This window comes from Rhinolophus sinicus, linkage group LG01 (assembly GCF_036562045.2).
Source record: "Rhinolophus sinicus isolate RSC01 linkage group LG01, ASM3656204v1, whole genome shotgun sequence".
NCBI lineage: Eukaryota > Metazoa > Chordata > Mammalia > Chiroptera > Rhinolophidae > Rhinolophus > Rhinolophus sinicus.
In genome coordinates this window covers 157,283,548-157,301,073 of record NC_133751.1, presented here as the reverse complement: position 1 = coordinate 157,301,073, position 17,526 = coordinate 157,283,548, and the positions used below count along the sequence as shown (strand labels likewise).

The window sequence follows — 17,526 nt, the reverse complement described above, 5'->3', positions numbered from 1 at the left end:
ACCGCAAGGGTAGGGTCAGACGTAAGGTATGGTCTCTATAAAAACATACAGCAGCAAAAATGAGGACAGAGCCCTCCCTCTGGACAACCATCCTGTCTTGCCTGCTGATGGCTCCTAACATGAAGAAGCCACGGGGAACTATTACAGAAAAAGCAGGGCCCGCCTTTAGAAATAGCTGCAGGTCACTTGGATCCAGCCCTGAGTCAAAGAATCTGATGAGGAACATGGAAAGCAACATATGTGAACTCACAAACAGCAACTCCACAGTGTCCTTTTCCTTTCATCATCATGACTGACTTTACATTAGATTAAGGGGGGACTTGGTGTACCCGGCCAGTCAACGTGCCAGAATACTATTCTGGTGAACCTCCTATCACTTTGTTCCATTTGAACTAGGTGCTTTCTAGTAACAAGCATGGAAATGACAACATCGCTTCCCTCCCAACAGAAGCTCTTTCGTGGGTCTTTGGCCGCTGTGAAAAAGACAGTGTCTAGCATTAACTTTTTCATTCTGAACCCACTTCTCAAAGGTCATCCTCTCAAGTGGATGTGCTCTGCCTTCTCCTGAAACCACACAGAATGAGCCAGTGTCCACAAGAAACTCATGGTTTGTTTTCCTGATTATGAAAACGGCAAACGCGTGGTATTATTTTTTTAGCAATACTGAACAAGCAGAAACAGTAAAAAGTAAAAAAAAAGTAAAAATCTCCCTTAAATGATCACTGTTGACATTGAGCACATACACTTTAGAACATTTCTCTATGTATCCACTAATATATTTTTGTAGTATATTAATTTATCATATTTACACATATTCTGTCTATACATGTAGTTTTATTAAACTGTTATTTTGAAAGCAATTAATCTCTGCAATCTGTGGAAGACATCTGTCTCTAACAAAAAATACAGATCTACATGATCCTTTTTAGGCCTCTTGGGTTGTTTTAGTGGTTTCATGGTATTCCTTGACATGGATGGGTCACATAGCACTTTATTTAACCAATGATGAGCACTTATGTGTGTTCTTTTTAAATTTTTCTTCCTCTTGCATAACTTACTTTTTACAAATACAGTTGCACATGTGACCAATTATTCTTTTTATTTTAAATTCTTAGAAGTAGAATTCTTGGGTTAAGAAATGTGCAAAACTTTGACATACGTTATTTGCAAAGCTGCTCTCCCCAAAAATAGCAGTTTATAATCCCAGTGGTGCCTATTTCTATACACCTTCACCAATATTATTAATGTTTAAATCTTTGTCAGGCTGATAAATGAAAAATGGTAACTCACTTTTACTTATTTTTCTTCGGATACTAGAGGTTGAAGATTTTTCCCTTTGTTTATTTATATATTTATACTTTTGTGAAATCTCCATTTAGGTCCATTTAGGGTTGTTTTTTACTTGACTTATTCTTAAGAGTGCTCTGTGATTTTGTGTACCATACTGTTTCAAACATTATTTTCAGTTTTCCATTTGCATTTCAACCGTATTTAAAGTGTTTTTGACCACACAATTGTGTTTATACTGTGGAGTTTATGGATTAATCTAGGGAGACTATGACTCTTTAAAATATTTAGTTGTCTTATTTAAGACAAGAGATATTTTCACCTTTACTGCAGTATTCCTAATATCCCTCAGTAGGGATTTAATGTTTTCTTCATACAGGTCCTGTACATTTCTCATTATTTGTTTACTCCTAGGTATTTTATATTCTTGTTTGTTACTATAAATGGAATTTTTTCAATTATATTTTCTGCCCAAATATAGGACAGTAGTACTAAACTTTTCTTTAAAAAAACTTAAGTTTTCAAAATTGAAGTATAATATTCTAGTGTCATATTTTTATACTCCTTAATATATCAAAAAATCAAGCATATATACAAACGCACACTTTTTCCACTGGAAAGAAGTGACAGGGACTAACGGGTTAACTAGACTTTCTTTTCCATTGCTGCCAATTCACCCCTCTCTTACCTTGTCTGTCCCCCAACTACTACCTTCCGTCTTCCCAAATATGAAGTGCTGGGCTGGGTGGGCTAACAGGTGCTAAAGTGTCAGTAAATTCAAGTTACTAAAAAACAAAGGATAGAGTTTTTTTGAAAGGGTTTGATACTCAAAATATTTCCAAACCCCACCACCACCCAAAAAACCCCAATGACCTAATCATTGGGAGCGGGGGATGAATTAGAACTTTTTTAGACTTATGACTCTACAGTTATTTATCTAATTTTACAGCTTAGTCTTGTTTTTGTTTTGAAGTATGTGTTTAGTTTGGGTTGAGGCATCCATAAATCTTTTCAGTCCTGTCTTGACTCAGCCCTTATGTAACTGTAACTGTCCCTACAGGCACACGAGTGCCTGGATACATTGAGCAAACAGCACAATTAATTACAAAACTTCCTATAGCCTTATCACAGTGAAAGAGAACTTTAAATAAAAATAAATTTAAAACTCATCTGCCAGTCTGCTGGACAAGGTCTCTGTATAACTCTAGTTCTTAGAATCCTCTTATACTTAGTTTGACTTTGCCCTGGGAAGAGCAATCATTAGTCTTCAAGTTGCAGATGTGGGGAGAGGGGTATCCTCCCTCTATTGCTCCTCTAGAGCAAATGCTCTCCTGATGTATTTCTCTCCATCAGGTTCAGAATATTACTTCCAACTCTACCTATAACTTTAGAAAACCATTATACTATACAGTTGACAGGAAAAAAACAACACTAGTTTTTTTTGCAATAAAAATATCTGACCCACAGGTAATAGTTGGAAGTTCATTAAACTCTAAATGTTCAATAATAAAACATTTAAAAAGTATTTGATCCAAGACTAAAAACATTTATTTTTCCTAAAGAATAAAAAAGTATAGGAAATGGGAGGGTTATTTTAAATCCGGGATGCTGTTTATACATGGAGAAAACAAAGCATTTAAAATGAGTACTGACCTACTGTTGCTCCTGGGCTGTAAGTTAGGGCCAGCCCAGGATTAGGGCTTCTTGAGGGTGGAACCACAGTTATTCACACATTTCTCATTTGTGGTTCACAGTCACACTGCTTGGGGGTAATCCTGGGGCTTACTCCCAGGATTTTAGCTGCTCATTTACTATACAAGTCACACTCCTAAACGTATGCTGGAGTACAAGGCCAGACATTTCATTGTTCCTGCGTGTAGTGGGATGCCAGGTGCCGGCCAGGATCTAAAACGTGTTTTGGGCTTGGCTATCGTGATGATGCACAGAGAGGCAGAAAGTCTTCACGGAAGATCAGCGCTGGAAGTGTTAAAGAAGCACTGTGGAGTGAGGGAAGTTCTATTTCTACCTTTGCGTTACAGAACCTGAGGCAGCAAGTAGATTTCTGCACAATGGTATGGAGCCCCACCCCAGGCAGGTATTTGGGGGATAATATACGAATAAGATAGGAAGCCTATCAATCCGTAAAGGAGGTTGCAGTGGACTGACATAGACAGAATTTGTAACTATGTTCACCATGACCAAATCCACCCTGCTCTCAACTCCGTGGACATGACTAGATGACGCTGACGTGCTGAGTAATCTGAAAGATGGGCAATATTTGGGTTTGGTGATTGCTAACTCCGACCTCATAAATATTATGTAACTCTAGTCTTTTTGCCTCTAGCCACACAGCCTGACTGCAATTTTCAGCCACAAGTGGCAAACTGACATTGAGAATTTATGAGCTCTGCTGTATTAGTAATGCACATTTCCTTTTGAATTATTCTAGCCTGTAGCCTGAAGCAGATTATAATTATCATTCTTTTTGCCACACAAGTCTGAAGATCTACAAGAGGTTCATAAAGGTACATTAATATGTTTCAATGTTTTGGGTAGGTTGGTAAATAAAAGCCCATATATGACAAATGAAAAGCAGATGAATTTTTCATATCGGTGGAATTTTTAAACTATTTCAGCTAATTAAAATTTGGTCCCAGTCACAGTGTATCCATAGAAAATGATTCCCTATCGCATTAGATATGCTTTTCACTTTAACAACAAAAAAAACAAATGCATACTGTACAGTGTGCTTGAAACAGAGTTCTCAGGTAGGTAATCTATATTATGAATAAAGTTAGTTCTACACAAAGATAAATATGTGGTCTTAGCTGTTTGGAAAGCATTTTCTTACATAAACAATGTGGCTAAGTTCTCAGGCCACCCCATTTGCCCATAAGGTAACTGAAATACTACATATTTGCAATGAAAACAAAAAGCTAGTGAACAGTTCAGCTGCAAGCACCTAGTATGCTAGCTGCATGATGGGTTTACTGAGCTAGCTTGGGAATGTTGCTATTTACAATATGGTTTCTAAAGGAAAGGGTGTCCCACATTGTTGGGCAATCAGGGAAAGAGAAAAGTCCACCCTCCTGCCTCCTACCTCCCATTCCTAGCCTCTTTTTCTCAAGCCCCAACTGGAAAGCAGATGGAAGCTGAGTGACTCTGAGAACGCCAGGGAAGAAAGAAGGCTAAGACTCATCCCTTCCCAGAAAGCCTGTACCAGCCCCAGAGCCAGGATTTTCAACTTTTTCCAACTTTTACAGCAAGTGAAAAGAATGAAGTCTGTTTTGAAGTTCAAGCAATCCGTCTTACCTAGTCCTTAGCACCAGAGTGAACGTCTCAAGCCCCAGTATAGCCACTCGGAGAGGAAACATGGTGGCTCTGGACATTTATTATCACTCTATCCAGACTTCACCAACATGGGCACGAGGTCTGGTTAACAATTGCTCATGACTTACATAGAGCCAGTGAAACTGGACTGCCTAGCTTCAGTTCCGGCTCTAAGATTGACTAGCTGTCAACCTTTAGCAAGTTATTTAATTTTTATTTAGTTTTTTCATTTGTTAAAAAATGGGAAAATAAAATTTTGTAAGGATTAAATAAGTTCATATGTATTAAGTCTAATTAGCATGGCACCTGGTATATAGTGATCAATAAGTTGAGCTTTCACTCAGTATAGGTTTCATGTCACTATGAATGACAGAGGTACAAAAATGCTCTTTCCTTTTCTAAAATGATACTACTTTTTTTTCCTGGCATCCAGAGTAGTAGTTATACAGGAAGTTAATTTAGCAAGTAGACATTAATGCCCATAAAGGGTTTATGTGCCTCTGAAATACTCCTTCTCTCTCTCTCCAAATAAAACCCAGACTTCTTATGGATAATAGACAACAGTAAACTTATCTTATCTATGTCATTTTTACTAATAATATTTTAAAAGAAAGCATTTTAAAAGTCAATACTAGTATAGGGAGGATGTGGTGCCATGAGAACACTCATGTGCCACCACTGGAGAGTGTTGATTGGTACAATCACTTTGGAAAACTGTCAGTATGAAGTCACTAGTTCACTCCTAGGTCTATGCATAATAGAGCTGCATACAGACGTACACCAACACACACACACACACACACACACACACACACACACACAAGAATGTTTATAATAGAAAAAAATGTGGAAATAACCCAAATGTCCATCACAATAGAATGAACAAATTATGACAAATTCATAAAACAGAAAACTACACAGCAACCAAAATGAATGAAATACAGCGACAAAAAACAATATGGATGGGGTTTTCAAATATAGTATCAAGTCAAAGAAGCCAGCCACAAAAAAAAGAGTACTTACTATATTATTCTATTTCTACAAAGTTCAAAACACGCAAAATGGAATCACACTGTTTAGGAATCTATACATGGGGTAAAACTAAAAACGAAAACAAAGGAAGTGAATACTATTTAAGTGAAGATTGTGATTACCTAGGAGACGGAAGAGATTTGGACTGCGAAAGGCATGTGGAGTTCTTCTGAAGTGCAAGCAATGTTCTGGTTTTTTTTTAAAAAAAACTGGCATGGTAATTATATAGGTGTGTGCTATAATGACTCATTAAATTGTACATTTATTTTATACATGTTTCTCTCTATATATTTCACAATAAAGTGCTAGAAGGAAGGGAGGGAAGAAGGCAGAAGAAAAGAAAGGAAGGAAGGAAGGGAGGGATGGAGGAAGGTAGAAAGGGAGGGAAAGGTAAAGCCAGAACTAGAAAAATCAAAATTAAAAAAAAGAGAGAGAGAACACATTCTAATAATCAGTTTTCTGTATACTATGATGCAAGTAATTTAAAATATTTATTAATGTGTTAAACTCAAGCTTTTTTTAAATCAAGGAAAATTTTACAATTCTTACTACACAGTGAAAAACATTAATAGCATAGTTGTCTATATTACATTTAATTGACTAGACTATGAGAAATTTGTATTTAGATTTTTTTAAACGAATTCTAGTAATTACTGTATTACTACAAACTAGTTAATAAATACCCTTGATGACTGTGTAACTACATTCTTATTCCAGAGCTTTTTAATTGCTATAATGTACATGGGACAACAATACTTTTTGCGGAAGCATAAAGAGCTACCAAATTTTCTTCGCAGGAAAACTATACCCTTTCAGGAAGTTTTATAATAATGATAGTAAAACAGCTGACATGTTTGTAGCAATTTACAAAGTAACTTCATATATATTATTTAATTTGGTCAGGCAACCTGTGTAAGGTAAACTGGGAAGATAATCTTGTGCTTATTTTACAGGCGAAAGGCCATGAGATTTAAGGAGTTAAGGATTTTGTCCAAGATCACAAAAGTTACAAGTGGCAGGTCTGGATTTCAAACCTAAGTCTATTTTAAAAAACCGTTTTATTTATAGAAAATTTCAAACATACATAAATTAGACAGATCGTGACAATGAACTCCCATGTACCCCTCATCCGGCTTTAACAATTATCCACTCGTGCTGAGCTTGTTTCATCTGCAACCATCGTCCATTCCCACTGAGTTATTTCAAAGCCAATCCCAGACATCAGATTATTTCATCTGTAAATATTTCAATATGTATATCTAAAAGATGAGAACTCATTTTAATGATTTAACAATATAACTTATCACATATAAAAAATTAACAGTAATTCCTTAATATCATCAAATATTTGGACAGTCTTCAGATACTCTTCTTTTGTCATTTATATATATAATTTTTTTATTAAACAAATAGCTTGTTAAAATAGGATCCAAATAAGGTCTACACATTGCATTTGACTGACATATCTCGTGGCTGTTTTAATCGATTTCTCTCTGTTTTATTTCCTTCCATGTAATTTATTTGTTAAAAAAATGAATTTCTTTGTCCCTAGCATCTGCCACATTCACTAGTTGCATATCAGTGGTGTCATTTAACATGCTTCTCTCTTTTATATTTCCTACAGATCAATATTAAACTTAGGAACTTGTTTTGATTCAAGTTCAGTTTTTTTTTGGCAAGAATATTTAATGGGTGGTGGTATGCTCTGACAGCTGTCTGTCTTTTTTGTGATGGTCACCAATTGACGGTCAGTGCCTAGATACATTAACTCACTAGGGATTTGTCAAGTGGTGGTATTTCATCAGTCTTTTTTCATTTGTTGGCAAGAATATTTCTATAAAGAAAAACTTGCTTTTATCAAACTATTTGGTCAACCTTAGGTTTAGTTCATATAGAAAATCAAGCTCAATGCTCGATTCTTTCCATCTACTGATCCAGTTTTCAGAATAGCTAGTTAAAAACCTAGAGCTTTGAACAACGGATTCAGCGTTCTTAATCAGAGATGATACAATTTCTATCTAAAAGATTCTGATCTAAAAATAGTATCTATTTCTATATAAATGATTCCTATATGAAATACTGAGTCAGTGGAACTTAATTTCACTTTGAAGCAAAAGTACTGGTCAGAGTCCAGCAAAACAGAAATATTTTACTAATTTTTATCATAAAGGAGAACATTAATCACCCAGAGTTAATACATCACATAGCTTCTCCATCCTTTTTTTCTCACACTTTCATTTTCAGGGTGAGATGGGGCTGGACAATTAGAGGTAACAAGACAAGACTGCAATTAAAGGGGGGAAAACCCAACTCTAAATGGATTTTTCTTTAAGAAAGAAACCCAAAACCAAAAGAAAACAGGTAAAATTAGCTATTGGAAATTATGGCCATGTGAATCAACCCTTGCTCCCCACATCTGGCAGCATTTAGCTCCCTGAGGGCACACTTGGTGCCCTAGGGCACCGTTACACATGTTTGACCAACGGGGCAACAACAAAGGACACAGAGGCTATAAAAAGAGGCAGCAGGTAACCATCAGGGCAGCCAAATGGCTGAGGCACTTTGACAAAACACACAATGAAGCAACTGGTTATTCCCATGGCTGCAAAGTCAACGAGGGAGAGCTTTATTTTAGGATTCAAATTCCAAAACCCCCCTCTTTAAGTCACTGGGTTACTTCCTTGTTTTAATCAGGTCTACAAATCCTCCCTTTTCTTTCAGACACTCAGTGAAAAACATTAGAGACAAGTTGTATAAAGCCACCTTGTCTTCTTGCCAAAAACCCATCTGAGAATTCAACTAGATTGTTTTCTGGACTCTATCCTCAGACTGGAGGAATTGAAGGTGCCAAGTTATTGTACACACACTTGGGCATTATATTCAAAAAGAGACAGAAGCATTTATGAATGATATGATCTATCTTTTTATATCCATTCTGCAACTTAAATGAATATATAGTACTATCAGTTTTAAATATGGCTGCCGCCCAAGCAGACATTTCATAATTATGTAGTAAGGGCTTTGCCTTTCCCACAGCCTAAAGCCCTCCTTTGGAGCCACTGGAAGAAGAATGTCTCCCTTCTCTCCCACTGAGAATCCTTACCCTCCCATCCTCCTCATTACCAAGACTATTAAAACATACCAACTCATTCCTTCTAATCCAATCTTCACAAAACACAGGAATGATAACTCCTATTAAACGAAGGCTTTATGAGGATATTCCCTTAACCCAAAAGAATGATTCTGGTAGTTGGAAATTTTAGGGTCCAAACAGGCTGTAGAGGAGATATTTTGGGGTACTTGGCCCTTTCCAATGACTTCAGTTACACCATTGTGAATAATCTGTTTTGTAAAAATGAAGCTCGGGGGAGGTGGGGAGGAACTATAAATGTCTTTAGTCTCCCCTTCCAGTGAAATATTTCTGAATTATGAATTTTTGAAAATGATGAGTACTTAAGATAAAATATTTTAAAACTGCCATTCATATTTACTCTTCAAAACAATTTCTCAAATCTAAGCAACAGGAAGATTTTTTGATGTGTGACATATACATACATGCATACATCTGGGTGTCTGGGTGTGTGTTTAATTGTGGAATTAAGACATCTATTAACAAATGGATCACATGCAATTAAATCTTTGGAGAAACTATATTTTCATTTCTTAGTACAGGAGAAAGTTAAATGAAAGATTTTATTAACAAACAGAATATTTCTTGCCAATTGACGTTGCTCCAGTGTCTCCCATTTAAGATAAAAGGCAGAAAGGTAATTGATGACTTCATTACTATTGCTTATGACTTTATTACAAAACCAGAAGCATATCAAAAATTTGAATTCAGAAAGATAATTTCAAATGCTGAGGGCTGAGGCGAGGGTTCATGGGTTAAGAATGCAGACAGGGGTTTTGTTTGGGATATCCCTCCTGGTATGTGACAGCAATGTTGTGTTACACGTCTTCAGACCCCCTTGCTTCCTGCCTGCTTTCGTTTGTTTCCACCTCTGCAATAGTGTTTTTCTGTTGTTGTTGTTATTGTTTATGTAGGCTTAAAATTGAGCTAAATCTGGGTTCATGAGTTTGACGTGGTTATTTTTGTGGGCTATGCTTTTTTCACTTACCTGGTATTTTGGAAAAGGTTTGTCATAGATGCCCATACAAGGGGAACTCTAAGACCAGAAAACATTATCCCTGTCACTACTTTACTGGCATATAGACAGTTTCTTCTACTGAAGCTTTGGCTTAGATTTTATAAATGGGCAAGAACTAAAAGATGCTGGAGTTTTATGGTTCAAGGGTTTTTAGGTGCATTTTTCACAATAATTACATATATTTTAAAGGTGAATAAATAAGCACATTTATATTAGTAACAATAATAAATTGTACTTTTAAAGGTGACACATTCTCTGTGAAATTTATTGAGCATCTCCTGGATTGTTATGGTTTGACCATATACTTCCTGTTGAATTCTTATTCTATTTTCCTTCTTTATTCAGGCTGTGCTGTGTCTAGAAGACTGAAAAATGGCCTGTAAAGTTGCTTTAACAATAAATACATGGTTAAAGTAATACACTAATTACAAGTTTAAGAGAAAATCAAGAATCAAATTAGAATATGGTTTCAATGTTCTTAAACTACGGAAGTGAATTTTTATCTATAATGGACATGAAAAACAAGCACTGTCCTTCCTTTTTACCCCTAAGAAACTGATTTTCCACGATTCTTACATATCTTACACATCAGATTCTTACATATCTAAATGTTTGTCATGTAGTCCACAGGAAAACAAACTTAAATATATATACACACACACACACACACACACACACATATATATATATAGAATCATGGAAAATATATATATATTTACACATCTTCCATTCAGAGATGCCCATGATGTTATTCATAAAGGAAAAAGCAAGTTGCAGATCATGTATAGTATGATGTCATTAAAAACATACACATAGATGTTTGCACATGCGTAGAAAAAAGACTAGGTGGGGATAATTACTAAGTTTTCCTGCTTAAAATTCTTCAATGTTTGTCCACCGTTTTTAAAACATAATTCCAACTTCTCAAAGTCTTTGAGGCCCTGCCTGGGCTGGCCCCTGCCAACCTCTCTAGCCTCCTCACACTCTCCTCTCCCTGAGGTTCACTGCCCGCCAGCCACAGGGGTCCCCTTTCTGTTCCTTGGACATACTAAGTCCTTTCTCAGCTCTGCATTTGCTCTTTCACCAACTCCTCACATCACTGGTTCATTCGGAGCCTGCAGGCCTCAGCTCAAATGCCACTTCCTCACAGGGCTTCTGGGAGCACTCTCTCAAGAGTTGTCTCCCCACTTACTCCCTCTTAACTTTATTTCCTTCAAAGCACTTTTCCCATTTTGGAGTTATTGTGTTTGTCTAATTCTGTCTTCTTGTCTCCCCTGTCAGAATGCCAGCTCCATGAGGTCTAAACTCCAGCACCCACCACAGCAGTTGTTGGGGTGTGTCATTCTCTTTCTTTAGGTTTCTTCAGCCTTATAAATTCTTTAGTACTCTGCACGTGGATTTTCCTCTTTCAGAGACGAATTTTTACAATTTGGATTTGTAAATGTACAGATATTATTTTTCTTGTCATTATTCCCTAAACAATACAGTGTAACAGCTGTTTACATAGCATTTACATTGTTTTAGGTATTATAAGTAATCAGGAGATGATTTAAAGTTTATGGGAGGAGGTGTGTAGGTTATATGCAAATACCACGCCATGTTATATGAGGGACCTAAGCATCCAAGAATCTTGGCATCCATGAGGGTCCTGGAACCAATCCCCTGAGGATACTGAGGGACGACTATATAATCAAATATATACACATACATATGAACATATATGAATGTGTGTGTGTGTATTGATTAGCTATAATATGACACCTGATGGTTAACTCTAGACACAAAGGTATATGGTTGTATGTGTTAGGCTATGAGTTCTTTAGTATTTATCATCTACCCAGTGCTGGCTCAGTGTCTGGCATATAGTCAACAATCAGTACATGTTTGTTGAATGAAGGAATGAACCCATTCACCCCCAGTTCCTGAAGTGATCTTGGCATATCACACCTCATTCTTCTAGACCCCTTCACATTGCTCTGAAGAGGGAAGCGGCTGTAGGGAACCAACATGGTTATTGCTATAGGTAATAATTGTCTGCCCCTGATCCAGAAACCTCATATTTACTTTCAGAACAAAAAACAATAAATATAGGTATTAAAACCTCATTGCCTTCCCCTCAGGATGGGGAGATGGTACAGCATTGGTGGCCCAGACTCACTTGTACTTATACCAGGTCAACTTACTTGCAACTGTGCTTTCATTATAGGGCCCTAAACTTTCTGTTCAATTGTGTGGCATCCATTTATCTTAACGTGTCTCAGAAACTGAAATAAATGTTGAAGACACTAAGACAAATTTTAAAGATTACTATATTGTGAAAATGAGACTAAGATTGAAAGCAAGAAAGCCTCTCTGCTTTCTATAGCAAACACAATGTCTAAGCGGGCAGCCATGGATTCACTGTGAAATCTGCGAAAGCTTTAAAAGCCTCCCTTAGAAAAGGAAAAATCCACGAGAGGGAGAAGGGTCTTCCACGAGTTACTTGTAAGTTAAAATATGGGGCTCTCCCTAGGAAATAATAGATCTCAGCACTAATCATGGAGGCTGCTAACATGACAAAGAGAGACAACCAGACATATGCCTCCTGATGGAAGTATATGACGCTACCTAGGATGTATTTTTGCCAAAAAAATTGAACCTTAATCTGATCAAACTTTAGGATGGAAGTGATGGAGTTGACAGGAAATACAGGGGAAAGAAAAATGGTAAATGACATCATGGGGACCCAATCGGAAAATCTAGACTGAGAAAGTCTACAGAATAAATGACCTGGTTTCTTCAACAAATAAATCACAAGGGGGGAAAAAAGAAAGAGGAACCTATAGATTAAAAGATTAAAGAGACACATAAATCAAATGCAATGCATGGACTGTGTTTGGTTCCTGATTCCAACAAATCAACTGTGAAAAAAATCCAGGAAATCTAGACACTGACATATTTGATAGTAAAGAATTATTCTCAAATTTTGCAAGGGTTAACGATGATGTAGTTTTTAGAGTACTTATATTTTAGTATTTTAGAATCGCTTACTAAAATATTTATGAATGTAATGGTATATCTAAGACCTGCTTCTACAGATAACCTGTGGGGGAGGAATATAAGGAAGGGATGAGTGTAGAAATGAACCAAGACTGTTGAAGCTGGGTGATGTGTCCATGTAAGTTCATTGTATTATTCTCTCTGCTCTAGTGTATGTTCACAATTTTCCATAAGAAAAAGCCAAAAAAAAAAAAGATTTTATCGGTTCTCACGTGGTCCAACAATCACATCAGTATCACATTGAATGTTTATAAAAATGCTCAGATTCTGAGCTCTGCCCCAGGCCGACTGATTCAGAAAACCAAAGTATGGGAGCTAGAATCTCTATTTTAACAAACTAAATGATTCTTACACACACTAAAGTTTCTTACATAAATGATTTTTATAAACACGAAAACTTGTGTACTCTTTTGGCAGCACATATACTAAAACAAACACTAACATTTGAGAACCACTGACTGGGCATTTTGTGTCAGTTTCATTTCTCATTTTCCAAGTGAGAAAATCAAAGGACGAAGATAAATTAACTGGTCAGAGTTCACACTGAGAACTTGAAAGAATTCAGATCTTTGAGCCTCTCAAATCTTGACTTTCCAGTTTACTGTGCAAGCACCAACTAAGCAACATGGTTTAAATATATATATATTATCATTAGCTTTTAAAAGTTTGGTTCAAATTCCACAAGAACCAGTTTACCCTTTTGACCCTTCAAGATTAACGTGCGCGCGCACACACACACACACACACACACACGCACACACAAAGTATCGCAGGGGTCCCATATAAGATCTTTAAAAAGAGGGCTCTATCAGGATGTAAGAGATAGCTTGGCATTCTGATAAAAGTGGAGGTGTTTATGGCCAAATCCCTGGGATTTGGCTGAACACCGAAAGCCCATTTTCATTTGATAGGCCCTTAGTATAAGGTATATAGCAGGGAGTTACCTGCTTGCCATTGGTGAAGATTATATGTCAGGAGGCCATGCCCCTTTCCATGGTGAGGGTTCTGGAGGCCAACTTTTAGCTTCCCAGACAGGTCATTGGTTGGGCTGCATGGTTTGGGTTTCTCAGAGATCTTCTTGTTTGTAAAGACACCCTTGGCTTCCATGCTTTGTAATGGCCTTTCAAAAGGTAACTAGAGAAAGTATGAGGTGAGCACATTTTTCTGTTTATCTAAATGGCTACATTCACACCCCTCCCCACTTTTGGTATTAATCCAAGTGGTTTGATTTTGAATTAAAGGGGGGAGGGGTAGAATTAAAAATGGAAATACCCAACACAGATCCTTTAATGAGCAAAAACCAGCCAGTTCATTTCCCCCAAAACATTTTATGAAAATTTTCAAACACACAAAAATGTTCAAAGATGTTTACGGTAAATGTGCATACTCCCCAGGGTCTACAATTAACATTTTACTGTATTTGCTCTTTACCACATCTCTAAACATTACATTACCCATCCTTTTTTTTGGGGGGGAGATACATTTCAAAGTGAGTTTCAAAGGTCAGTAACCCCTTCCCCCAAATTTCAACATGCATATCATTAACTAAACTTCAGTATGTTTAGAGTTTCTTTTTTTTCTGCATTTTAAGATAAAATTTATACACGATGATACACTCAAATTTTAAGCATATCATCTGATGAGTTCTGACAAATGCATACACCTGTGTAACCAAATACCTCTCAAGATACAGACTATTATTAACACCCCAGGAAGTTTCCTTTCCCCCTTCCCAGGAAGCTCCATCTTTACTTAGTACCTATAGAAATATGAAATCTGATGCTTCCACATCCTCTTGTGAGGTAGGACTGAAATCATTGTTACACTTCCCAAGTAGGATAATTTAGGGTACAGAGTGATTAATTACTTTTCTTAGATCACATGAACACGACGTGAGACCAAAAAATGTCAGTGCCTAAACAGCTTCATGTTTTTCCCACTTGACTATATCCCAAATTTTCATGTCCAAACTTCCAAATTAAAATCAAATTCATAACTTCTGTTTCCAAGCAAATGTACAGTTTTCCATAACCTTGTATCTAGGCTAACCTACAGGAATAGTTAGTATAGAGAAAAAGAATCATAAATGCATTTTAAAAAGAGACTAAAAATAAGTCACATAGGAAATGCAATTAAGTTTAATTACACTGGATGCTAATACTCCTCTTGCAATCATAAAAACAAATGTTTGAAATATATTCTAATGAAAGAAAAAGCCCCTAGTATATTACAGGGCGAAAAATAATACATTTGCTTAATATTTGAATTTTTATTATTACTCTAAATCTAATACAACCCAGATTTCAAAATATGAATGATTCTGTTCATTCTACTATTTTCTATTCATGCAAGCAAAGGCAGTGATGTTACAAAGATATTCTTAGACTATCTGAAAACTACCAAAAAATAGCATCTTCTTTCTTATTTGTTTAATAACTGCTGTCATTCTTTTTGGAAGCTGCAATCACAAGATGTCAAACAAATTCTGCCTTGACTGTGCGTTCTGATAGATGACTGCTTGTTTTTATTAAAAACAAAAAATTTTCCCTGCATTAATTACCAACACAGGAGAAGCAGGGGCACGGCAAGGATGTTCACCAGCCCCTGGGCAAGCAGAGACGCAGCCCAGAAAACCACAGAGCAAACTCCCATACTGAACACCGGAACACATTTTTCTTTAACTCCCTTGGGGACCCCAGGACTCAAAGTCTTAGATTCCCTTCAAGAGCAAAGCAGGAGCATGCATGGGGGCAGGGTGGGATCATGTTTATCAGTCACAACAGTTCATCTGGGCCTGGGTCCAGGTAGTCTGCATGTCTAAATTTGATGAAATATAGGCGCCATCAGGTAACAGTAGTGGTCAGGGAGCTTGCCAGAAACCTGTAACTCAAAACTGAAAAATGAAATTAAAAGACTACTTTGGCCAGGCAATTTCTTTCTTCAGGATGCAATAACTGCAAACTACAAAGTTGAAAGAACAGACAATTCTTTGTATGTTTTAAAATTTCTTCTTCCTAATGTGACACAACATCTGGGCCAGAAAAATATACACAAATAGTTTCAAACTTGCATTTCAATAGTATGTTTCGGCAGAACGTCCCCTCTTCTTCCCTTTTTCTTCTTTCTCTTTTCCATATTCGGCTCCGGGTGGTGGTGGGGGGTTGGCTTACGGCAGGGAGCGGAGGCCGGCTGAGTCTTGGATGTTATCTGGAGGGCAGGTACGAGGGCAGTGATAGAGGAGCAGACGCCTGACCCTGTCCTGTCAATAAACCTTAACCCCGACCTGCCAGGCCTCTGAGCTGGCTATTCTCTGTCTAGCCTCTTCCCTAATTGCTCTAAAAATGACTCTTCATTTATAAGTACCTTTGTGTAAACACCCCACAGGAACTGACAGTCATCAGAATTACCACACAGTTCTAGTTTTTAAGGAGAGCAAGAAAAGTCTTTCATTGTGGTAGGACTTTGAAAACAATTTGAACGGCTGTGCAAAACAATACTTATCACTCTTTTAGCTTACTCTGTCGGTGACATTAATTTGACTTTTAAGACTGTTTACAGTAACATGTTAGATCTTTTGATTTGGTTATTTGAAAATAAAGATGGAGAATTGATTTTCCCCATGGAACCAGCCTGTTTCTCTTACTTCTGAGCAGCCCAGAGAGGTAAAGCCCAAGTCCTATGCTGCCTCATCCATATCATGAAATTTCCCTATAAATTCTAAAAGGACTGATACTTTTTACCTAAATATGAAAATCCAAGCAAACAAAAAATTAAAAGGGAAGTGGGGAGCTAAGAAAAGAGATTTTGGAATAAAGGATTTTTTTTAGAAAAATAATAAAATTAAATCAGCCATGTTGATTAGCATAAAACACAAACTTTTTACTAGTTTGTGACTTAATTCTTTTTTCCTTTTTCCTTATAGTTGTAAAAAATTTATATCACATAATTCACTTAGGATTCCTTGGAAGCAATTCCCTAAACTATTTCTCTTCTACTGACATAATGGGAAATCCAATTATTGTCAATTTTATAAAAGAAAACCAGACTTGAATTTTGCAAATCCCAAGCTCTCTTCTGATTGGGTGCAGGTTAAAGTCTGCCCTTTAAAGTATAGCTTATTTAAAAAGCTCAATTAAATAAACTATTACCTCTAGTAATTTACTATTAAGTCCTGACAAAGTAAAAGAAAGCACCTCATTCCATTTTCCATAGTACTTATCACTTTCTAAAATACTCTGTGATTTACTTATTATATTTGTTTATTGCCCATCAATACGAGCTCCTTGAGGGTAGGGATTATTGTCTGCTTTGTTCATTGATGCATTCCAAACACTAGAACAGTGTCTGACATAGAGCAAACCCTCATAAACAGTCTTAAAATTAATGAATAAAAAGTTGAAGAGATTAAGGAAATACTCTTAAATGAAATAAGGGCATTTATCTTATTTCTACTTATTTACCTTACCGTATATTTCAGTATAATAAGCTATCTAATTGTGGGCATGAAAGAAGATTACACACAATTTTTTTGTTTTTTAATCCACTACGCAAAAGCTTTCTCCCCTCCACAACACCAGTTGAAATGCAAGGCAGAAAAGCCTTGACGTTTCAGAGTTGAAGTAGATCTTAGAAACCACCTAACACTGAAGTCTGGGCCTTCAGAATCCCCCCAGAAGCTTGTTGAATGTGC

At 36.7% G+C, this 17,526-nt stretch overlaps 1 protein-coding gene and 1 long non-coding RNA gene across 5 annotated transcripts in view; one reads left to right on the top strand and one right to left on the bottom strand.

Annotated features, from left to right (window-relative positions):
- Positions 1-17,526, bottom strand: part of METAP1D (methionyl aminopeptidase type 1D, mitochondrial) — a 69,408-nt gene that overhangs the window by 30,670 nt on the left and 21,212 nt on the right. For 2 of the 4 annotated variants that reach the window (XM_019727434.2, XM_074338051.1), the window contains exons 2-3: positions 15,907-16,043; positions 13,781-13,970 (exon numbers count right to left, since the gene is read on the bottom strand). The exons of 1 other annotated variant lie outside the window; for it this stretch is intronic. In XM_019727434.2, the coding sequence (XP_019582993.2) occupies positions 13,781-13,943 (163 nt within the window). In that variant the 5' untranslated portion in view covers positions 13,944-13,970; positions 15,907-16,043. The remainder of the gene's footprint in view (positions 1-13,780; positions 13,971-15,906; positions 16,044-17,526) is intronic. One more of the 4 variants, XM_019727435.2, reaches the window with a different exon arrangement.
- Positions 1-17,526, top strand: part of LOC141572702 (uncharacterized) — a 73,817-nt gene that overhangs the window by 43,485 nt on the left and 12,806 nt on the right. The gene's annotated exons all lie outside the window — the stretch shown is intronic.